General features: G+C 42.2%; 2 protein-coding genes across 6 annotated transcripts in view; one reads left to right on the top strand and one right to left on the bottom strand.

Moving 5' to 3' along the window:
* Positions 1-19,687, bottom strand: part of MAPDA (N6-Methyl-AMP deaminase) — a 34,147-nt gene extending 14,460 nt beyond the window's left edge. For 3 of the 5 annotated variants that reach the window (XM_070775536.1, XM_070775535.1, XM_070775533.1), the window contains exons 1-9: positions 19,549-19,687; positions 19,162-19,319; positions 12,154-12,378; positions 11,779-11,909; positions 11,228-11,288; positions 6,125-6,212; positions 4,070-4,175; positions 2,327-2,453; positions 1,203-1,283 (exon numbers count right to left, since the gene is read on the bottom strand). In XM_070775536.1, the coding sequence (XP_070631637.1) occupies positions 1,203-1,283; positions 2,327-2,453; positions 4,070-4,175; positions 6,125-6,212; positions 11,228-11,288; positions 11,779-11,909; positions 12,154-12,213 (654 nt within the window). In that variant the 5' untranslated portion in view covers positions 12,214-12,378; positions 19,162-19,319; positions 19,549-19,687. Of the gene's footprint in view, positions 1-1,202; positions 1,284-2,326; positions 2,454-4,069; positions 4,176-6,124; positions 6,213-11,227; positions 11,289-11,778; positions 11,910-12,153; positions 12,379-19,161; positions 19,320-19,490 lie in introns of all 5 variants that reach the window. The other 2 variants (XM_070775537.1, XM_070775534.1) reach the window with 2 other exon arrangements.
* LCMT2 (leucine carboxyl methyltransferase 2) lies at positions 19,585-22,306 on the top strand. Its single transcript, XM_019983526.2, has one exon. It carries the CDS (start codon positions 19,585-19,587, stop codon positions 21,640-21,642), a length of 2,058 nt encoding a protein of 685 aa, XP_019839085.2. The 3' UTR covers positions 21,643-22,306.
* Positions 22,307-24,991: the final 2,685 nt, after the last annotated feature.

Here is a 24,991-nt window from a genome sequence, read left to right as displayed (position 1 = left end):
TGCATTCATGCTTTATCTTGACAAAGCTACCTATGTGCATACCACAACCACCACGGAAATGTGTGTCTAGCTGTGCTCTTCATCTCTTAGATAGACTAAAAGACAAATAACCATAATACGTTGAAATGAAACATTTCCCATCCAATGGATCAAATAAGAGAACAGAAACTAAAGTAAGGGCAGGTTCTTACGCTGTGCACAGAACCAGAGGTAACCGGCTTCATGCTGGCTGTTCCGTTACCCTGACCAATGGCTTCAATCTGGCATCGGTTAGGTCAACTAGAGGGTGTCCTGTGTGTGAAGGATCTTTTTGATCAGAGTGTGGAAACATAGATCCTAGACTTTAAGTTCTGCTACTAGATTACTGACTCTCTGCTTGTAGACATGAAAAACACTCAGTACTGACAAGAAGCTCCAATTTTTGCCTCAATCTTTATATCATGACCCCATCTAATACTCAAAATAATCATATGCAGTAAGTAGGTAATATTTCCTGCATTCAAGAAACAATTAAACCCAAATTTATCAAGTTGTATACCTTAATTATTTACAGCTTTTTGTATATTAATAAAAGAAAGCATTAAGTAGGTAGAGTACTGAGGTAAGAAAGCAAATCTACCTATAAAATGGAAAAGTGCAGGAGAGCCCTCGATTGCCCCTCAGGGACATGCCGGCCAGGGAAGTGACTGTTCTCCAGCTACTGTCCATGCATGACCTGCCCTGCGCTCTTGCTGTCCAGTTGGGACCCATGGGGCACCCGATCTCCCTCTGGGCCTTACAAAACGATGATGAGCTACTTCCTTTCTTGCCAGTGTATGTGATACATTCAGGTCCCTTCCCTGCCAGGACAAGCGAGGCAAACTCTGCTTTTCTCAGTGTCGGTTTGCTGATAACAAGGCTGCTGACCAAAATTCATGCATTTTCTCCACCAAGCTGTCATTGAACTGTTCTAAGGATACAACTGTAGCACAAGTCAACAGCCAAGCCTAGGAACTATAACAACATAGAAACCATAACTCCAGGGACTACGGCAAGTTATGCCTTTATCATTATAACTTACACAAAAATATTTCTATTTTCTCTCTAAAAGTGTTTTCCCAAGCCAGGTTTATCTTTAGCCATGTACAAGTGATTATTATTTTCTGTTAATGATTTTCCACTGTAATCTACCCTCTCCAGCCTAATTTTACAATATTATTTACCTCTGAAAGATGAAGTGCCAACTTCAGACCAGATTTTTTAGCTTCTAAAAGAGGTTCCAAGAAGTCTTTTGCTTGTCCTGCCTTGAAGATAAAAGTTAAAATGAGGATCTATGAGTCTAGGCAAACTGAAGAACTGAGTATTCTGTCTCAATAACAAAGGAATAATGGCAGGAAATAAAGTGGCAGATGGACTCATTTGTACATTTTGTTTATAAAACAAAATTAGGGAATTCAAAGCTGGCAAAGCCACTGTCCTTGCCCTGAAGAATCTCAAGTATCAGTGAACCTCAGGTGAATCAGCTAAGCTAGATATAACAGTCACCAAATTTTATTTCTGGAAGGTTATCTAGGTATCTAGAGCTAAGGAGAACTCACCTGATTCAGGAACAAGTATGACTGGTAAAGAAAGCTTCTATCAAATGGACGATGAAACAAGGCCAGAACAACCCAGGTTTAGTTAAAGCCGTAAGAACCAGGTTCACAGGACTCTAATTCAGTGATTTTCAACTGAGGTGATTCTGCCCCTCAAGGGACATTTGGTGACATCTATAAACATTTTTGGTTGTTTCAACTAAGAAGGTGCTCGGATCTATTGGGAAGAGGTCAGGGATGCTGCTAAACATCTTAAAATACACAGGACATTCTCCTACAATAAAAATTCTTTGGCCCAAGATGTCAGTAGTCACAGCTGAGACACCCTGCTTGAATATGACCTTCAAGAAGCTCTAGGCCAGCCTTTTTCAACTGGGGCTTCTGTGAGATAATTAAGCCCTACCCACAGTTAAGCATTAATTAAGCATTAGACATGTACTATAATAAATCAACTCTCTCTATGTATGTAGGATGGTACTAGTTGGATACCATCTTTAGAAAAATGAATAAAATAATCATACTGTCATACAAATCTTTTTTTTTCTTTTCCTTTTTTTAGAGGGCTTACTCTTTCACAGAAACCTGGAGAGCAGTTGCTACGGACATTCTGGTCATCCAGGACAGAACACGGCTTTATCCACACAGGGGGTCTGCTGAACCTCTGGAGAACGCAAGGTGCCCCAAGCTAATCTTTACCCCACAAACTGATTCTATTTTTTAGAAATAAAACATATTTTGGAAAAATAACTTACTGAAGGGTCTCCACTGAGGTCGAGGCCAAGAACTGTATCCTCTGCAGAAAGGAAGAACTCTTCAGCAAGTTTAACAGCCTCCTTGGCCGCTGAAGGGCCACCTCTTCTGTCAATTGATATCAAATACCTTCAATGCAAGAAGAACACAGTTGAAAACGAATGCTGATTGTGAAGATGAAAAAGACAACTCTGAGGATGGCCAGAAGGTACGGCAAGCTACCTGCGATGTATCTTATTGCAGAAGTACAGCCTGAATGACTTGAGAGCTTACTTTGCCAGAGGGAGTGAAACATAAATTTCTAAACAGCACCAGATATCTAGTTACCACTCAAACTTCTGATTATTTCATGTTTTTTTTTTGTTGTTGTTGTTGTTCATGTATTTGTTTTTTGGTCTGTTCGGTTCAGAATCCAACTTAGGTCCACACATTGTTTTGGTCAATGTGTCCCAAGTCTCTTTTAATCCATTGCCACTTCCCGCCCCTCCCCCACTCTCCACCTCACACCTCTCCCCAGCCTCTCTTCTTGAATTTATTTGAAGAAACCAGATCATTTGTTCTGTAGAGTTTTCCACAGTCTGATTTTGCTGACTGAATCCCTATGTTGCTAACATGTTCTCCTGTCTCTTGTATTTCCTACGGATTGGAAACTGGATCCAGTCTAGAGGCTTAATCACATCAAATTCAATACTGAGGCAAGAGGAATTAATAGGCGGTGGTTCCTTCATCAGAAGGCTTAGATCTCTTATTTCATTAAGGGTTACAAGACTGGTAATATTCTAACATGTACCCAATAGCTGATACAAATTATATCAACATATATTAAAAAATAAACAAAATTATTTGATTATTGAAGTTAAATAGTTTTATATACATTTATTGGCCATTTCTATGTTTTCTCTTCTGAATTCTTGTCTTTTGCCTGTTTTTGTTTTTTAATTAGGGTATCAGTCTAGTTAAGCGTAACTGAGAGATGTTATAGACAGATTTTATAGCCAGAATGCCAGCTAGCTTTCTTTCTTTTCTTCCGTCAAGGACTTAATGAGCCCTAATTATGTGCCAGCTCTAAGTACTGGTGAATCAAAAGACAACGTCCCTGGCCTCATTGAACTTACATTCTAGTGAGTGAATGTGTATATATTTAAATAAAACAAGAAAATTTCTGATTTTGTTAAGAGGAGTGTCATAAAGGAAATAAATGGAGTAACTAGAAGATGTGGGGAGGCATGTTAGATAAGGTGGTCAAGGAAGGCCTCTCTGAGGAAGTGACAGCCACGTGAGACCTGAGGAACAAGAAGCCAGCCGTGTGAGGATATGGTAGAGTGTTCTAGGCAGAAGCAACAGGAACTACAAAAGTGCTGACATGGGACGACAGTCTCGGCCTGTTTGAGGAATAGGGGGAAGGTCAGTGCGTGGTACGTGACCAGTGAAACACACGAAGCTGCTGAAGTGAGAAAGGCAGCACGTGGGACCTTGCAGGCCCCAAGAAGTCTGGGTTTTTGTTGAAGAGCCACGGGAAGCCACACTTCACTACAGCAACAGGACTCAGAACTTTATTGCCACAGGAAAAAAAATTCAAAACTGTATTCTCAACTTTAAACAATGAAGTTCTTGACCTTTTTTCTATTATAAGATAAAAGTCAGTTATTGGTTGATTTATAAAAATCTGTTATACCCATGCTCAGAGTAAAACTGTCACATTCTAGTATTTTCAGTGGTGACCACTAAGGCACAATGTTTCTTACCTAACATCAATGTCTACATTTTCTTCTTTGGACTGTTTTATACCCTCAAGTATAGATTCCACGTAAGTCTTTTTAGTCATTCCTGGAAAGGACACAAATAAAACATCTGTAAAGAGATCATCAACAATTTCATCCTTCAACAATCATATTCCTATATGAACAATTACATTTCACTTTCTGTGTGATAAGTGTATGGTTACAGATGAGTTATGGATGTGTGTGCATGCTCAGTCACTCAGCCATGTCAGACTCTTTGCAACCCCATGGACTGTAGCCCCCCAGGTTCCTCTGTCCATGGGATTATCCAGGCAAGAATATTGGAGTAGGTTGATTCCTCTTCCAGGGATCTTACTGACCCAGGGGTCGAATCTGTGTCTCTTGCATATGCAGGCTTTAGTAAATGCCATTTGTACTTAATGAGCTTCCCTGACAGCTCAGACGGTAAAGAATCTGCCAGCAATGCAGGAGACCTGAGTTTGACCCTGGTTCAGGAGAAGGGGGCGACAGAGGATGAGATGGTTGGATGGTATCACTGACTCAACAGACATGAGTTTGAGCAGTCTTCTGGGAGTTGGTGAAAGACAGGGAAGTCTGGTGTGCTGTAGTCCATGGGGCAGCAAAGAGACACGACTGAGCAACTGAACAACCACACACACACACACACACACACACACAATGATATGACTTGGAGACTGAACAACAACAAAAATACAATTCTGAACAGATGAGATGCTACTAGATGTATGTGTATCCTATTCATTCATTTAACACTGTTCTGAGCATGTCTTCCTGTCATTAAAGTGTCTTTGCAAATATTTTTCATGGTTACCAAATATTCCATTAAACTTTAACTATTGCCCTATTCTGCACACTTAAGTTAGCATTTCCCTTTGAATCTCCATTTGAAGAGTCCACTAGCACTAATTATCTATAGATTGCTTTTCTCCTTCCCTTTCACGATCCTCACCGGCATAACTTGGAACTGATCCTAAAGTTTAAAAATGTGAAATAAGAATCTTCTGTTCAGGGGGAGCAATAATTGGGAGACTGGGATTGACACATACACATGACTATATGTAAAGTAGATAACTAAAAAATACCCACTGTATAGCATGGGAACTCTTCTCAATACTGTATAATGACCTATGTGGGAAAAAAATCTAAAGAAGAGTGGATATATGTAACTCTTCTCAGTACTCTGTAATGACCTACGTGGGAAAAGAATCTAAAAAAGAGTGGATATATGTATATGTATAACTGATTCACTTTGCTGTATAGCAGAACTAACATGACACTGTAAATCAACTATATCCTAATAAAAATCAAAAATAAAAAAAGAATCTTCTGCTTATCTCATTTCAACACTTACTTTACTATATGTAGTTTAAAATTTCACCCTCTGAATAATGCTGGCTACACATTATCTAGGCACAAGATGATCTGGTCACAAAATGCTAAGCAGGACCCAAAGACATCATAGAATACCTCCTGATGCTGCTCTTATCAGCAGAAAGAGGGCCCTAGGAAGCTTCTCCAGACCATATCCAGATCCATTCATCTCCACCCAGAGAGGTTTTACCACATCATAGCTCGCTCCTGGCCTAAGATACCATCAGTCCCCGAGAAGAGACTGAATAACTTCATCTCAGTGACTGTCATGAAATGCGATTCCACATCCACTCAGGGGCACTGTGTCACAAGCGCTTGCTGCAGGGAACACGAACCAACGTCTATTTAAGAACACAGCCATAAGGAACAAGTGTTCTTTTTTCAGAGTGAGAAGAGCAAACAAGAATAATCAAAATTTTTGCAGCCCTTTTAATTTCCCTTCAACAGATAATACCTGACCTGGTATTTTAACTTACGAATAACTGACTGACTCATTAATAACATATGTCATTAATGTACATCGGAAGATATGGATCTTTGACCCTACTTTTACAACAGTGTAACGGTAAATGCTGCATACTCTCAACTTTGCAGGCACATGCATGATCAAAGCACGTGAGGGAAAAGATAGACATATGCTGAGAAGCAGCAATAGTTAGATTTTACCTGTAGCATCTTCTCCTCTGGGTGTGCTCCTTAGTTCCAGATACTTGACACCATCATCTGCAAATTCTTTAATGACATCTTTCGTCACCTGATAATAAAAGCAATGCACACAATACTGATAACATTAGTGTAAGGGGCCCAGAGTCGGACACGACTGAAGCGACTTAGCAGCAGCAGCAGCAGCAGCAAGGGGCCCAATGAAAATGCCACGTGCTACAGCTTTATTTCACGCATTAAATGACTTGCAAGGAGTGGTGGAGTCTCCCACACAGTAAAGCAACCTGCTTTTCACACCCCTAGTGGAGGCTGTGACAAAACTACCATGTTTCCAACAGCTTCCCTTACCCACCTCACTCTCACATTAAATCCAAATCTGCACAACCCCCCGCCACCTTCTGTTTCTCTTCTTCTCTTTTAACCATTTGTCTATCTCCTAGAGAACAGCAGACTGATAAAACAGAAATGAGGCAAAACTAAAACCAGTAAACCATCTCTGAGTGTACAGTACTGGAAAGTTACATATAGAAATAAGCAGCTAAAATGATTAGGCAGTACTGATGTACCATTTAATGTCATGGCTTCTTATAGATGAAAACACAGGCAGAACACTGGATGACATAAATCACAGCAAGATCCTCTAAGACCCACCTCCTGGAGTAATGGAAATAAAAACAAAAACACGTGGGACCTAATTAAACTGAAACGCTTTTGCACACCAAAGGAAACTATAAACAAGGTGAAAAGACAACCCTCATAATGGGAGAAAATAATAGCAAGTGAAACGACTGACAAAGGATTAATTTCCAAAATATATAAGCAGATCATACAACTCAATATAAGAAAAACAAACAACCCAAACCAAAAGTGAGCAAAAGACCTAAACAGACATTTCTCCGACGAAGACATACAGATGGCTAATAAACAAACAAAAAGATGCTCAACATCACTCATTATTAGAGAAATGTAAATCAAAACTACAATGAGATATTACCTCAAACTGGTCAGAATGGCCATCATCAAAAAAATCTACAAACAATAAATGCTGGAGAGGGTGTGGGGAAAAAGGAACCCTCTCGTACTGCTGGTGGGAATGTAAACCGATACAGTCACTACGGAAGATGGTGTGGAGAGTCCTTAAAAACTAGGAATAAAACTAGCACGTGACCCAGAAATCCCACTAGCAGGCATACACCCTGAGGAAACCAAAACTGAAAAAGATACGTGTACCCCAATGTTCCATGCAGCACTATTTACAATAGCTAGGGCATGGAAGCAACCTAGATGTCTATCAACAGATGAATGGATAAAGAAGCTGTGGAACATATATACAATGGAATATCACTCAGACATAAAAAGGAATGCATCTGAGTCAGTTCTAATGAGGTGGATGACCCTAGAGCCTATTATACAGAATGAAGTAAGTCTGAAACTAAAACAAATATCACATATTTATGCATATATGTGGTATCCTCAAAGGTACTGATGAACCTATTTGCAGGCCAGCAATGGAGACGCAGACATAAAGAACGAGATTTATGGACACGGGGTGGGGGAGTGGGGAGCAGGAGAGGGTGGGATGAATGGGGAGAGTAGCATGGAGACACATACATTACCATATATAAAACAGATAGCCAAGGGGAATCTGCTGTGTGACTCAGGGAACTCAAACCAGAGCTCTGTAACAAGCTAGAGGGGTGGATGAGGTGGGAGGTGGGAGGGAAGCTCAAGAGGGAGGGGACATATGTATAGCTATGGCTGATTCATGTTTATGTACAGCAGAAACCAAAACAATATTATAAAGTAATAATCCTTCAATTAAAAATATATAAAAAAAATAAAGTCATGGCTTAAGGTTCTTATTCACGTTATTTACGGATAAGTTGAACTTTGCAAGAATTTCTTTTGGCAGGGTTAAACTCTCCCCAAAGGTACTTAGGAAGATTCTTTTAGGCAAAGAAAAATTGGTGATAAATTTGAATTAAAAAATTGTATTCAATCTAATAGAAAACTCAACAATCCAAAAATTACTAAATGACCAAGATAAATGATATCTAAAGGCTGAAGGCATGTTTTCCCTCATTGCCATTACCTAAAATGTAAAAACCTAGGAGGAAAAAGGACCCGGTTAGAAATACTGTGACAACCAGCCCTAGTTAGTCCTTACAGCTGGTATCCTACGCTTCACCTGCTTTGCCCACACACACATGGGCACACAGATGCCGTATCCGGGCAGAGGAACAGGGCTGGCTGACTGTACAGACAGTGCCTAACAGGGCGGCACCACCTTGGTGGATTCACTGCAAGCCAAGGTCTGAGCCTCGTCTTTTTTCTTCATACTAAAGCCAAAATGGAACTTATTACAACATGCATATAACAGGTGGCTCAGATTCACCAGGAGGTCTCAAGAATCAGCCTTAGAGATCACACAGCTCAGGATGTTACAGGCAAGAGTCAATTCTGACTCCATGCTGAATCTGTTTCTTTGACTTAAACCTTTGCTTTCTGTTGCTTTTATTATTATAAACAAACAAAATGGCCTGCCTCGGAGGCCATTATGTCAAATGCCCCCTCTGCCTAATGTCAAACCAAAATGCCTTTGTTCAGGACTTTGTCCACCTGTGGATGGCTCCAGGAAGGCAAAAAATTAACATATCCTCTCCTGGAGGCTGGCCATTCCAGAAGATATATGTAAGATTAACAGCATTTTTAACCTTAATCCCTCACCTCTCCCCATCTTTGTTCTATAAAAGAAACTGGCATCCAGACACCAATAAGATGGTTATTCTGAGACATTAGTCTGCTATCTTCTCCATCTGCCAGCTTTCCCAATAAAGTCATATTCCTTGCCTCAACACCTCATCTCTTGAATTTACTGGCCTGTTGTGTGGCAAGCAGAGAGAGCTTGGACTCAGTAACAAGGACAACACAAAAGCATTCAAAATCACATGACACCCTTGGACCAAGCAAGACACCACTGCTTCCTCCACCACCAGGCACGACCCTGCAGCCTCTGCACCATCATCAAAGGCGCCAGACCACCCGGTAGCGCTGGTGTTCCAGAAACCCCACGCTGCTGCCACTGCCATCACCACAGCCCAGTCCTCGTCTTTGCAGGTTGTGAGGAACTCAGATCTCATCTTCACTCCTTAACTAAGCAGATCCAGAAAGACCAACTCCCCCTACCCCAGCTCACAGGAGACTAATGCAGAAGCCCGTCTATAGTGTGTGGATTGACGAGGGTGAAGGGAAGGTGTGAAGTGATCATATCTACTGTCCAGGGCATCCCTTTTCCTGGCGGTGAGGTACCTGTGAAACCTAAAGGAACAACAGAAGGTTGCTGGCAAGTACTGATTGAGAGCAGTGGAAGCAAGACTTCGCTAGGCCACAGTGAGACCTGTGGAATCATCTCTAGCTCATATCCAAGAACACTTCTCTAGGGAGTGACTTCTCTTCCCATGTCAACCAGATTCAGTCCTTTCTGCTCCAGGCAGCAATAGGTACTGCAGTCAGCTCTTGGCTCTTTGGGCTTTGTTCTCCTTTGCTCTAGACTAAGAACATCGACTCAAGTTCTGCCTTCAGATAGAGTACCTTACAATTAAGTTGCCGCTTACTCCAGGGATGGTAAGACTGTACATCTCAAATAAAAAAGAACAAGGACTCTGGAATCAGACAAAACAGCCAATTCTGCCACTTTACTCATGGTTAGTGACCTTGAACAAGTTATATTTAACCTCTTTAGGCCTCAGTTTTTTTCATCTGCAAAAAGGGACCAATAAAAATAACCACTTCAGAAAAGTCATGTTGAGCACAGAATCTAGCACATGCAATAGTTAATCTTTTTTCAGCCACATTTCAATCTTGTCTCTTTGAGATAACACTCAGTTACTCTGATAAGACTGTTAAGTGATCCTCATACACTCAGTCCCATATCTATAAACAATCCCTTGACTTATTCCCACACAAGGTTCACTTATTAAAGCTTCTTACCAACTTTTAAAGAAAAGAAACAATGAGTATGGCATATTATACCCATGGAACTCTCAGAATCGAAAGTGTAATCAGTTTTGCTCTGTTCCACTCAACAAGAGAAAATGAGACACAGTCTCCTGTGGTGGACATCCCTAGCAGGGTTCAACAGGACCCACTGAGTGCCTGATAAGACAAATGCTTCCTAGGGTTCCTATAACCCCTGTGCATGTCTCCAACACAGAGCTTACCTCGTGATGTTGGATTTATCCTCTTACGGGTCTGTCTCTCCAACCTGACTATGGATTCCCGAGGGGCAGGGACCATGTCGATCTTTTTGTCTCTCAGCCCTAGCAGAGTGCCTGGAACACTGGGGACACTCTGTCAACTTCTGCTAAACTAAACTCTTAGAGTTAACCTTCCTCCAAAAGGTGATTAATTTACTTAATAATTATCAAGAGGATCAGTCTCAGCCAAGGAGAAAAATTCTTTCTGGACCAGTCAAATGTCACCTCTCCAAAAACACATTACATTTCTTACTTTTTCCTTAAGGGTTAAGAACACTGATAGGATTCTGCTTCTCTCCAATTAGAAAGAGAACATTTAAAAATGCTATCTTAATCAGATCAATGATACAAATCTGATACAAAGCCAGTCATCCAGCTAAGGGAACACAGTGGAGTCCTCTAGCCCTTCATCTCCAGAGGGAAGGCAGTTTCCCTAAGGACTGATCATTCCATCTCCAAGCACCTCTTGAACGCCTTCATTCTCTATACTGTCCACCCAGAAAGTTCAAAGTATCCTGAGCAATTCAGGTAAAGCCTGTGGTCAGATATTTCATATATGTTTATATATACAGTTAATACATATATGAAAAAAAAGACAAGATTTTCTCCTCCGCACTGTCCAACTTTCTACCTAACATAAGATTTTGATCTTGGTTCTTTCCTCATATTGTTTACAATTAATAGAGTCTATTAGCTGTTAGGCAAAATGTCTTAACATTATTTTTCAAAAGTTACCATAAAAAAAGCAAAAAAATATTTTTCATCAGACTCTTCAGTCATGTGCAACAACAGAAGGGCATCAATTACTTACTAATTTTTAAACCAGTCTAAAAACTGCTTCATTTCTCACCATTAGAACATCTTCAGGGGTAGTAGTAAGTAGATGAATAATTTGAAACATCTGGAGGCACCTGCAATATGAAAAGTTTTAACATACTTTAGTCATCAAAAACTTCACTAAATTAATTGATTTTAGGCTAGTAGTAATTATATATTTATAAGGAACAACAGAATAGGTTTCTCAAAAATTACACTGATCTGGACAGATCATCAAATGATGGAAAATTAAATGTTACTTTTAAGTGGAAAACAAGTTTCCCTTCTTCACCCCCACAACCCGTATCTCAAGTGGAAGCAGGAAACAGGGGGGAAAAAAATCAAGAAGTCTATATTTGCAAGTCTAAAGAATATTCCAATATAGTATAATTTCACAAACAATACAAATTCCTAAAATTTGTCAACAGTCTGACAGCTGGAAAAAATACTATTTGTCAAGTTATACTCTCCATACCAGATGGCCACCTTATTCCTTTAACTACAAAAATCCGAATCCTTACATACTATTTACAATCGCAAAATAGAGAAAAAAAGAAGTGTGTGCACAAACTCCCCCAAACTCACTCTTCTAAAGTTCTTTTCTCTCCCTTGTCAATCATAGTCATCTGATCGTGGATTTTAAGATCTGGTTTCTTGGCTATTAATTTCCTTATGGTATTGGAACTAATGGATCCATTCAAGTGGGCATGAAGTTCCTAAAATAAGAGAATACAATCAGCAAAAATCTTCTCACGTCCACTAGAGTCACAGCATTGTAGCAGGTGCTTGATGCTGGTAGACTGCACTAGGCAAATGGCCTACCAGATGTAGCTAAATAACTTATAATGTACAAAGTTTACAAATTCTACCTATAAAATTTATTTCTCTTTTTGTGAAAAGAAACAACACAGAAGTCATGATACTTAGCAACACTCCAGAATTCTGTGGTTGAATTCTTACCACTTTAGGTAATTTTGAGTAAAAGGTTGTCTTCCATGGCTGTTCTTCTGCCTCCATCATGATTTAGCAGAATATCAAGGTCTTTCCCCAGCCACTTATTCTCAGCATGAATACTAAATATAGTTCAGTCAGTAAGTTTGGTGGCCTTGAACTTCCTTCAGACTGCTTTACTTCCACCCGTTTTGATTAGATAAACAGTATATGTAGTTCTGGGCTCAGTTTCACCTATTTAAACAAATGTGGACATTTTAGATGTTGACGCAAAAGCAAAGAAACAGGTTCTATTAATTTATTCCTCTAAAGACAAAAGCTCTCCAAAGCTATTAATAATTTAAGTGAGCCAACAACCTGAACTAGAAATAAGAAAAGTCCTCAAGCTGATAAGAGGGAGATTAAAATCTGAAATTTGGTAGGGTGTATAGGATTAAGGATTACTCACTCAGTCGTGTCCAACTCTTTGTGACCCCATGGACTGTACCCGCCAGGTTCCTCTGTCCATGGGACTCTCCAGGCAAGAATACTGGAGTGGGTTGCCATTTCCTTCTCCAGGGGATCTTTCCGACCCAGGAAGATGTATACCTTTACGAGTAGGGTATATACTTTTACCTATTAGCACTTTCTACAAAACTATGTCTAAAACTAGAAATTTATAAGACCTACTTTGGGTTCAAAAGTTCACATTTTTGAACTGTTTAAAATATATAAAGTAAGAATAGAGGCAATGGAATCAGATGGACCCAGGTTAATCCTTGTACCAGTTCTGCCCTTTAGTAGGTGTGTGGCCCTGAGTCACTTTTAACTCCAGGCTTCAGTTTCCTTAACTGTAAAAACGGGATTAAAAAATGGAATAAAAATTCGATAAAAATGCAGAGTAGATGAATCTAGAGCCTGTTATACAGAGTGAAGTAAGTCAGAAAGAGAAGCACAAACATCATGTACTAATGCACATATACAGAATCCAGAAACACAGTACTGATGAGCCTATTTACATCGAAGAAATGGAGACACAGATGTAGAGAAAGAATTTGTGGACACAGCTGGGGAAAGGAGAGGCTAGGAGAAATTGAGAAAGTAGCACTGCCATATATACACTTCAGTTCAGTTGCTCTGTCGTGTCCGACTCTTGGAGACCCCATGGAGCACAGCACGCCAGGCCTCCCTGTCCATCACCAACTCCCAGAGTGTACTCAAATTCATCTCCATTGAGTCAGTGATGCCATCCAACCACCTCATCCTCTGTTGTCCCCTTCTCCTCCTGCCTTCAATCTTGCCCAGCATCAGGGTCTTTTCAAATGAGTCAGCTCTTCATATTAGGTGGCCAAAGATTTGGAGTTTCAGCTTCAACATCAGTCCTTCCAATGAACACTCAGGATATATACACTCTCATGTGTGAAATAGCCAGCAGGAAGCTGCTCCATAACACAGGGAGCCCAGCCTGGCGCTCTGACGACCTCAAGGGGTAGGATGGTGTGGGGGGAGGGAGGCTCAAGAGGAGAGCAGATATATATACAATTACGACAGATTCACAGTGATGTAAGTCTGAGACTGCCACAACACCGTAAAGCAATTATCCTTCCAAAAAAAAAAAAAAAAGCAGAGTAGCTGTGGGGATTAATAAAGTAACTTAAATTTACCTCCTCTATCCTCCTGAATAACTCAGTGAGCATGTCAAGTCAGCATTTTATCACACTGTATCTACATCACTGGTTTGTCTTTCTCCCTCACCAGAACTATATAAACTTCCTAAAAACAGGGACTATGGCTTATACTACCTCCCCAGCACCTGATAGGGGATATGGTGAGTGCGTGCATGCTCAGTCATGTCTGACTCTTTATGACCCCATGTTGTGTAGCCCGCCAGGCTCCTCTGTCCATGGGATTTTTTAGGCAGGAACACTGAAGAAGGTTGTCATTTCCTCCTCGAGGGGATCTTCCCGATCCAGGGATCAAACCTGTGTCTCCTGCATCTCTGGCATTGGCAGGCGGATTATTTACCAGTGCATCACCTGGGAAGCTCCAGGGATAGAGTAGGATCATTAAATAGTTTAAAAATCCCACTAGGGGATTATTAAAAACAGAAAGGGAATTTTAAGGGAGTTTGGGAGACTGTTGTAAGCTAAAGACCACTCAAGAAAAGAATCCAGTAACCTGGTAATTGTCTACTTTACCTTGAAGGAAGACTAGGGGCATCCAAGTGCCAGACACACTCAAGCCAGAGACTCTGATAGTTAAAAACACAAGACCATAGATATGGGGTCTGAATCTTGTTATACAAAGTCAGGGAATTAATAGTCCTTGAACAGCAGCATTTCTGCACATAGCCAAGACAGAAATATAGGTGAAAGGAGAAACAAACTAGGTGAGAGGAGCCATTACACCGAAACCTGAGATGCATTACCATATTTTAGTATATGTTACCATCCTTTTGGTAAAACACATATGATTTAAATAGCACCATGGCAGGCCTGGTTAGACCACAGAGAACCAAAGGAGAAACAAACGATATAAGTCTTGACATCTACCCATGAATGAGGAAGAAGGTGGTCCTGGGGCAGAGCCTTTTCATCCGCCCATTTGCATTTCTCACAAGTGTCCTCTGCTAATACACTCATTCTTTGCCTGCCACTCTGCCTCTCACTGAAATCTTTCTGCAATGAGACAAAAGGACCTGAGCATCAGTAAATCCTAACACCAGGTAAGTGCAGTTTCAATTAAAAGATAGTGGGTTCGAGTCTTTCCTAAGTCAGGGGACCGTGGGTTTAAGTCCCAGCCCATGGGTTTGAATTCCAGTTTGAGTTTTGGCTGGGTCCCACCCAAGAAGCAGTGCAGTTTCACACATAGCAGAGTGCCCAGAACATTGTAGATGATAAATAAATCCTAATTTCCCTTTACCTCTGAAGGTCGATTATAAATTAAGACAAAATTTTGTGATTTTTAAAAGTAGCCACCTTGACCCTTTGGATTCTGATATTAATGATGATGTTGATAAGAACAGTAGTTTCCATTCAGAGCTTACCATTTAGGTAGCAAGTGCTTTTAATGATATTATTTTTAATTCTTGCAGGAACTTGGCAAAATACATATTTTTACCACATTAAAAATCAATCAGTTAACACTGAGAAGGGTTAAATAAGCTACCAAGGTATTAAAATGGGCAATTAAGAAAATGGTTTATACAGGACTTGATGATTCCCTGGTGGCTCAGACAATAAAGAATCTGTCTGAAACCTAGGAGACCCATGTTTGATCCCTGAGTCAGGAAGATCCCCTGGAGGAAGAAATGACTACCCACTCAAAGATTCTTGCCTTGAGAATTCCATGGACAGAGGAGCCTGGTGGGTTACAGTCCATGGCTCCTCCAGAGTTGGACACGACTGAGTGACTCACATACACACACACAGGACTTGACAGCCATAGAAATCCACAGTCATTAAGCGTTTACGCTTCTACAGACATAAAAATATACTCAACACCACGAATTATTAGAGAAATGCAAATCAAAACTATAATGACATATCACCTCGCACCAGTCAGAATGGCCATAATCTAAAAAACCTACAAACAACAAATAGGGAGAGGGTGTGAAGAAAAGAGAACCCTTTTGCACTGCTGATCAGAATGTAAATTGATACAGCCCCTGTGGAAAACAGTATGTTCCTTGAAAAATCAAAAACAGAACTACCATATGATCCAGCAACTCCACTACTGGGCATATACCCTGAGAAAATGACATAGTAGACTTTCCTGGTGGCCCAGTGGTTCAGAATCCATTTGTACTAATATTTTATCAAATTAGAGCAGAGCCAGAATCAGATCTTCTGTTTTCCCAGAGAATATTTTTCCTTCCCACCCTCTGTCCCTGCCCCACAAAGGGAACTCAGAATAATAAAAACACTTGCTACTATTTATTAAGCACTCAGTATGAGCCAGGTATTCTGCTAACTGTCCTAGTTGGCAGCTGTACTTAATTCTCATAAAATCTATGAGATATTACTGTCCCATTTTACAGAAAAATACACAGATTTTTAAAAAATAACCTGAGGGGGAAAAAATAACCAGAGGGAATTCTCTGGTGGTTCAGTAGCTAGGACTCTGTGCTTTCACTGCGAGCGGATGGGTTCAATCCCTGGTCAGGGAACTAAGATTCCAGGAGATACCTGCGGTGCAGCTGAAACACACACACACACACCAGAAAACAACTGGACCAGGAGACACCTGCGGTGCAGTTGAAACACACACACACACACACACACACCAGAAAACAACTGTAAGGTACCCAATTCACAAATTTTGCTCCATTCTCTTTCTTCTTGAATCACTTTTCTTGATATGTTCTTTACCAAAAATATAGTATTTCTAATATATCATGTACATTTGATTAACTTGTCAAAAATTTATTTCTACAGTGCTATACATTTTGTCCAAAGTCCAACATTCCTCTTTTTTTCTCTCTCAATCAACCCTGAGATACTTCACTTAATCCACTCATTTTAGAAATGAACATCTCAAAGCCCAGCAAACTCAGGGGAGTCCTTCTCCCATTTTCTTCAGGGGCAATTTTAAACTCCTCAAGAGCTCCGCTAGACCCAGCTGCCTCACACTCAACTTTACAACTCAGTCACTAGCTTTACAGAGACAACAAAAGCCTTTAGGCATGAATTTCCTGTATTTCTCTCTGCCCTCCCTCACACTTAATCTTATCTGTATCTGTACCCCTCTTCCTTCATGAGTCAGAGAGAGAGGATTCAGTCTCCTGTTCCCAAGACTAATCTATGTAATATTCCATTCCTTCTTATCTATTCCAAGTCATTACTCCACTAGTTAATCTTCTCACTTTTCTGCAAGTCACCCTCTCTCCACTTGCTAATTTCTCCTATCCCCCATTCTTCTTTACTGACCTGTCTCTTCTTTCCTTCTGAGCTACACTCCTTGAACTGCCTCCATTTACTTATCTCCCATTCACCAAAACATGGATTCTGCCCTTACTGTTTCACAGAAATTGCTCTCCCAAAAGTCATTAAGTCTCACACACTAGTAAAGCAATGCTCAAAATTCTCCAAGCCAGACTTCAACAATACGTGAACCGTGAACTTCCAGATGTTCAAGCTGGATTTAGAAAAGGCACAGGAACCAGAGATCAAATTGCCAACATCTACTGGATCACTGAAAAAGTAAGAGAGTTTCAAAAAAACATCTATTTCTGCTTTATTGACTATGCCAAAGCCTTTGACTGTGTGGATCACAATAAACTGTGGAAAATTCTGAAAGAGATGGGAATACCAGACCACCTGACCTGCCTCTTGAGAAACCTATAGGCAGGTCAGGAAGCAACAGTTAGAACTGGACATGGAACAACAGACTGGTTCCAAATAGGAAAAGGAGTATGTCAAGTATGTATATTGTCACCCTGTTTATTTAACTTCTATGCAGAGTACATCATGAGAAACACTGGACTGGAAGAAACACAAGCTGAAATCAAGATTGCCAGGAGAAATATCAGTAACCTCAGATATGCAGATGACACCACCCTTATGGCAGAAAGTGAAGAGGAACTCAAAAGCCTCTTGATGAAAGTGAAAGAGGAGAGTGAAAAAGTTGGCTTAAAGCTCAACATTCAGAAAACGAAGATCATGGCATCTGGTCCCATCACTTCATGAGAAATAGATGGGGAAACCGTGGAAACAGTGTCAGACTTTATTTTTTTGGGCTCCAAAATCACTGCAGATGGTGACTGCAGCCATGAAGTTAAAAGACACTTGCTCCTTGGGAGAAAAGTTATGACCAATCTAGACATCATATTAAAAAGCAGAGACATTACTCTGCCAACAAAGTTCTGTCTAGTCAAGGCTATGGTTTTTCCAGTAGTCATGTATGGATGTGAGAGTTGGACTATAAAGAAAGCTGAGCACTAAAGAATTGATGTTTTTGAACTATGGTGTTAGAAAAGACTCTTGAGAGTCCCTTGGACTGCAAGGAGAGCCAACCAGTCCATCCTAAAGGAAATCCGTCCTGAATATTCATTGGAAGGACTGATGTTGAAGCTGAAACTCCAATACTTTGGCCACTTGATGCGAAGGGCTGACTCATTTGAAAAGACCCTGATGCTGGGAAAGATTGAAAGTGCGAGAAGGGGAGGAGAAGGGGACAGAGGATGAGATGGTTGGATGCCATCACTGACTCAAAGGACATGAGTCTGAGTAAACTCTGGGAGTTGGTGATTGACAGGGAGGCCTGGCATGCTGCAGTCCACGGGTCGCAGAGTCGGACACTGAGCGACTGAACTGAACTGAAAGTCACTAAGAGCTTTTAAACACCAAATCTAAACACCAGTTCCAGTATCCCAATCAGCTGGACTCCAAAACTCATGTCTTTCACCATTATGCTATACTGCTTCAAGGTAACCATACTTAAGAGTCATCCTGATTTCCTTCTCCATCTAGGCTCCCACAGTCACCAAATACCAATTAATAAGTTACAAATCCCCCAAGTATCTTTGCAAGTGATTACCTACTGGTGATGACTCTGAAACACTTAAAGTAGAAACTTGATGATTATTTTAAACTGCCAAGACTCAGAAAGAATAATCACCTCTCTTTTGTGATTCCCTCTTCCGCAGACATATTCAATTCTATCCAAGAAGACAGAACTTTGAACGCGGAGGGGAGTATCACTTTACAGCTGAGAAACAGAGGCTGAGTGGTTTACTTACTGTAAGCTCAGCACAGAGCCTGGGATACAAGGGAATCAACAGTATACATTTGTGGGGAAACACTGAGTGAATCACAACTTCTGTAAAGGTTTCTTTATTTTGTACCTGGCCTCACTGACTTGTTTTCAGACTTAAATGGGATCTCTTCGTAACTATTCGTAGTTAGCATCCAAGGAAAGATCGTTCCTTCTCCTTGCCCCCTAAAATTAGTGGTCCTAACTCTGCTTTGTCCCTACCAGACACTCAATGCAGGCGCTGCGGTCCAAGGAGTTCTGGGTTGTCAGTCCCCACAGACTCACCTCTGAAAGATTTTTGTCAACAGCTGAGTCAGCTTATGAAAACTTAAGATAAATTTTCGTTTCAGCCAGGAAGGCTTGTAGAAAAGTGACAATCCGCGCTTCCCCGACACAGTCCACGTGTCCACAAAAACCCGCAGCCGTCAGTCTTCCCGCGAAACCTCGATCATAGAAAATCAAAGAAATGTCAATCACAGCCGACTGTCAGCGCCAGCTGCAGCCTACTCAATCCTGATTGGCGAGGCGCGCCGTTTCCGGAAGTGACGCCCGCCTATCCGAGGAAGAGATGTAACGGAGCGTTGTTTCCCCACCCCCCTCGCCCCGCCCAGTACCGAGTCCGCGAGCTGTACTCGCGGCTACTGGATACTACGGGACCAAAGAGCAGCTCACCACCCCGACGGACCGCCGCTCCTGACTCCCCTGACCATGGGCTCGCGCAACCGCCAACGTCGGGCTGAGGCAGTGCAGAGCACCAACGACAGTAGCGCGCTCAGCAAGAGCTCCCTGGCCGCGCGCGGGTATGTGCACGACGCCTTCGCTGCCTTGCTGGTTCCGGGGACGGCCCGCCGCGCGCCGCTTATCCACCGCGGCTACTACGTCCGCGCACGCGCCGTGCGGCACTGCGTGCGCGCCTTCATAGAGCAGACGTGCGCGGCCCCCGGCACTCCTCGCGCGCAGATTCTGTCGCTGGGCGCCGGCTCAGACTCACTGTATTTTCGTCTCAAAACTGCGGGCCACCTGGCCGGGGCTGCTGTCTGGGAGGTGGATTTTCCGGACGTGGCCGAGCGTAAAGCTCAGAGGATTCGAGATACGCCGGATCTGTGCGCGTTAACCGGGCCTTTCCAGAGTGGAGACCACGGGTCCACGCTGTGCTTTGAGAGCTCGGACTACCGCATCCTGGGCCTGGACCTGCGGCAGCTGCAGCGGCTGGACCAGGCCCTTGCAGCCGCGGGTCTTGACGCTGCCTTCCCGACTCTGCTCCTGGCTGAGGCCGTGCTCACCTACCTCGAGCCGGATGATGCCGCGGCCCTCATCGCCTGGGCCGCCCAGCGGTTTTCTAATGCCATTTTCGTCGTCTACGAGCAGATGAGGCCGCAGGACGCCTTTGGCGAGTTTATGCAGCAACATTTTCGGCACCTGAATTCTCCCCTTCATGGCCTGGACCGCTTTCCCGACGCGGAGGCCCAGCAGCAGCGCTTCCTTCAGGCCGGCTGGACTGCCTGTCGCGCCATGGACCTGAATGAATTCTATCGCTGCTTTCTCCCCGCAGAAGAACGCCGACGCATGGAAAATCTTGAACCTTTTGACGAGTTTGAAGAGTGGCATCTGAAGTGTGCCCACTATTTCATTCTAGCCGCTTCTCGGGGAGACAGCCTCTCCCAGACTCTGGTGTTTCCACCCTCAGAGACGTTTCCTCGGATAGATCCTGCTTCCCCTTCAGGAGTCTTCCCTGCCAGTGTAGTCACTGGGGATACCCAGGGCTTGGGCCTTAAGAGATACGGCCACGCCTCTGTCCTTTTGAGCCCAGGCGTTATTCTCAGTGCAGGAGGATTTGGAGAGCAGGAGGGCCGACATTGCCGAGTGAGCAAGTTTCACATGCTCTTAAGATACAGTGACTTTGAATGGAAAGGCAACCAGATAGGCAGTTGGGGAACTGGAGCTCAGTGGGATGGACGCCTTTATCACACCATGACAAGACTTTCAGATACTCACGTTCTGGTTCTAGGAGGGAGACTGTCCCCAGTAACTCCAGCCTTGGGGATACTCCAACTTTGTTGTGAGAATGAGGATAATAGCACTGAGGACCCAATTGTAACAGTCACGAAGTTCGGTCCAGAAGAAGATTCCACCTTGTCACGTTGGCGCCATTCAACAACAGAAGTGTCCTGTGAGAATCAGAAATATTTGTTTGTGTATGGGGGCCGAAGTGTGGCAGAACCTGTACTAAGTGACTGGCATTTCCTCCATGTGGGGACAATGACTTGGGTTAGGATCCCAGTGAAGGGAGAAGGACCTGAAGGTCGCCATTCCCACAGTGCCTGCAGCTGGCAAGGGGGAGCCCTCATTGCTGGAGGTCTGGATGTTTCTGAGGAGCCACTGAGCTCTGTATTCTTTCTGAAACCAATCACTAGTGGATTTCTCTGGGAATCTATAGCCATCCAGCCTCCCATTACCCCAAGGTACTCCCACACAGCTCATGTAATCAATGGGAAGCTTTTGTTGGTTGGAGGCGTCTGGATTCATTCCTCTGCAGTTCCTGGAGTGACTGTTATTGATTTGTCTACAGGATTGAGCTTTGAGTATCAGATTGACACAACATGTGTGCCATGGCCATTAATGTTACACAATCATACCAGCATCCTCTTTCCTGAAGAGCAACAGCTCCTGCTCCTTGGAGGTGGTGGGAACTGCTTTTCTTTTGGCACCTACTTCAACCCCCATACAGTGACATTAGACCTTTCTCCTTTAAGTGCTAGACAGTAAAGACTGGACTTGCTATATATTCAGGACCCACTAGAGTGGACAATAAAGCTTTCCAAAATAGGATTTGACTCTGGCTTTGGACAGTACCACTCCCCTTCTCACTCCTTTTTTTGTTTCTGGTTCTTTCTTAGCACTGCTATTCAGTGCAGAAAGTGGAAAAAACAATTTTTTTTAAACACACCAAAATTCCAAGAGATGGTACAAAAATAGAGTGGTCATATAGTCCTAGAGTAGGATTTGGGGGCCTTTGGGTCCCCGTATCTAATTTCCTGGTGTTCTGCCCACTTTCTAATCTGAGTTTACCCATTTATTGAGTTACAATGACCTTTCACCTAAGTAAAGTGAAAAATTTCCCACTCCCAGGCTTTGTGATTTTAGATGGGACCTTGGAAAGAGTTTCACACAGATCCTTGCTAAGAACACAAGGTTGAATATAGGTGAAGGGACATGGTTTCGACCTCATTCTTCATGTACAAAACCTGAAATGAACCCAGTTGCAGTTTCATTAAAGCACTGTACCACTTACCTCAGCAGACAGCTCAGATAGCTTTAATAAAACATTTATACGACTTTATTGACACACATGCTTTTGTTCAATTTTTTTTGCCACTAGTTCCATACTTATTTACATTTATAAATGCTAATAAAACGGTTTGATTTCTCAGTTTGTACATGATATGAAAATGTTTTGCTCCATTTCTACGCTCCATGCTTCACTATGTTCTGTGCCCCAGGAGGTCAACCTTTATGAACTGCATCAGTGAGTTTTCTTGTTCTCTGGTTCCTGGAGAGTTCCATCAGTCAGAAGTACCAGAGAAGGATGGTTCAACAGGAAGAGTGAGTTAGTATTCCCAGTGTTTCCCTTACCAGGCTGTAAGTTGGCAGCAGCTGCATTCTTCAGTCAAAAGCCACAGCCATAAGTTGACTTGGCATCCCTCCAAAGAATTCAGCATCTTCGTTGCATTAACCACATCTTAAGTGTCCAATAGCCACATGTGACTAATTGTTATAGAATTAGACAGTGCAGATGTAGAACATTTCCATCACTGCAGAAAGATCTGGACTCCACTGAGGTACTTCACCATTTTGACTTGGTTTACCTAACCCTGCTCATCCCTTTTTAATTAGTATCTTCATTAAATTCTCCTCAATTACCTCCTTTAAATGAATCATTTTCCCCGGTGAGCCTTCTGAGAGCCATAGAACATCTTAGGTATTCATTCTTAAAACTTGAGCCTTAGTTTGTCATCAAAATTGTGTATACCTTGTGAATTCATGTCTCAAAAATACCACTTCGGTATTTCTTGTTTGTCTTCAATCTTTGAAATCTTAATAATTTAACTTGAGATTCTACAAGTACTATCAATGTTAACATCTTGATGGACTTAGTATGACCTACAATCCTTTTCCCCTAAATATTTCTATTAACAACTTCATCTATAAAGTAATCTATGAAAACCAACTAGCAAACACAAGCCTAGTGCACAGAGAGGGCATTGTTGGCTCTGTTACATGAAGGCTCTCAGGAGAAGACAAGCTGAAGAAAGTGTTGTCTTCTAACTTCAGCTTCCCTGAGACTGCAAGAGCCCTTTCTGGGGAAGTTGTTAGTCCTGAGAAACAAAGGGCTTGCCATGGCTAGGCATCTGACAAGGCTGTCCGTGGACTGGGTACTAGTATTAATACTAGTAGGCAGTATTGTGTATTAATACTAGTTGGCAGGACTGTGACCAGAAAGGGAAAAGCCACTGTGTAGTTACTGTTTCTAAGTTCACCACAAGCCACACTCCAGCTTTCAGAAGCAGGTCAAAGCAGAACATTGATGAAATGTGTATTCTCAGCAATGTAGCAGTTAGTACCAGAATTTGAAGCTAGAAATAACACCAAAGTCCCAGAAATGCCTTCCATTATGCTATCTTTTAGATGGTACCATCAGCCATCATTATTATCATCACTTTTGGGCAATACAGAGCTCTGGGGGAGCGGGGAGTGTTGGAGTGGGGGGATGTCAGGAAAACATGGATGTGTGCCAGACCAAAATTACTAGTGATGTCTAGTCTCTCAAGTGCTGCCCAGTATGGCGCATTATGAGTAATTGGGCTTGTTCTCCCCAGAGAAATTATCCACATTTTCTGTGTGATTATCAGATTAAACATGCCCTCCACCTCTGACCCTATACATGCATCATACTCAGTTAAGGACTTACTCATTTCTTAAGCTCTAGTCATTAGAACACTTAAGAGTTTTGTCAGTAACATTAATTCTGTGCCTTTGGAGCAGCACTCAGTAGTGCTGGATCCTAGTTTCATAAGAGTAATCTGCAGTAGTTAGAGATGTGGGTCAGATTAAGAACTGAAGTTGTGGACTGTACTTTTTGCTTCTCCATTTCACCTTTGAATGTTTAAAATTCTGGTATGGAGACACTGGGTAATTATGAGAGTTAGTAAAAGCCCTTTTCCTCATTTAATGATTGCTTCTTTTTAGACCAGAAAACTAGTTAAAGGAGGAAGGGAATTTCTTATTTTGCATCTCTGCTCTGTCAGGGTCTCAAAAACACTGTACATACTAGTGAGGATATGAAAATGACGTTAAGAACAACTCTTATAGGATATGTTCCTCAAAGGCCAGGACTGTCACTTCCTTATGTGTTTTCTAGATTTTGCCATGGAATGTCCATTTTTCATCGTTCTGCATATTTAAACCTCCTTATTGATATTAGGAAGTTGACATGTAAGAGATGTGTTCCAATGCCCAGGCCCTGCATGTCCTTCTCTTTCAGTGATCTCAGACCTTGAAGTCCTGCTTTATTCCATATTCACGTTGTGATCCTAAACTCACCCTCAAACAACTCACACCTACTCTAGGACCCATCCTACTAGATATCTTCTGGAAAATACTCCTGTATGTGAGCCCCAAATGTAATCAATCACTGTCTTCCTGTGAGAGATGAGCCTGTGCTCTTTGGACAGTCTGGTGATTAAGAGAAGAACTAGTTACAGGCAAGTTCTTAATCCCAGGGGCCATCCAATGATGTCCAGTGTGACATTAAAACTAAGTAAGCTTTTTGACTTCAGTGATGAAGAAAGGTCTATAAAGTAGCATTAGGCTGGCAAGTTCAGTTCAGTTGCTCAGCTTTTGCTCTTTGCGACCCCATGGACTGCAGCATGCCAGGCCTCCCTGTCCATCACCAACTCCCGGAGTTTATTCAAACTCATGTCCATTGAGTCGGTGATGCCATCCAACCATCTCATCCTCTGTCGTCCCCTTCTCCTCCTGCCTTCAATCTTTCCCAGCATCAGGGTCTTTTCCAATGAGTCAGTTCTTCACATCAGGTGGCCAAAGTATTGGAGTT

Source organism: Bos indicus, chromosome 21 (genome assembly GCF_029378745.1).
Source record: "Bos indicus isolate NIAB-ARS_2022 breed Sahiwal x Tharparkar chromosome 21, NIAB-ARS_B.indTharparkar_mat_pri_1.0, whole genome shotgun sequence".
NCBI lineage: Eukaryota > Metazoa > Chordata > Mammalia > Artiodactyla > Bovidae > Bos > Bos indicus.
This window is presented reverse-complemented; position numbering and strand designations above follow the sequence as displayed.

What these genes read in the sequence shown, in the direction of transcription:
- LCMT2 (XM_019983526.2), top strand. Translation starts at nt 19,585, where the DNA reads ATGGGCTCGCGCAACCGCCAACGTCGGGCTGAGGCAGTGCAGAGCACC.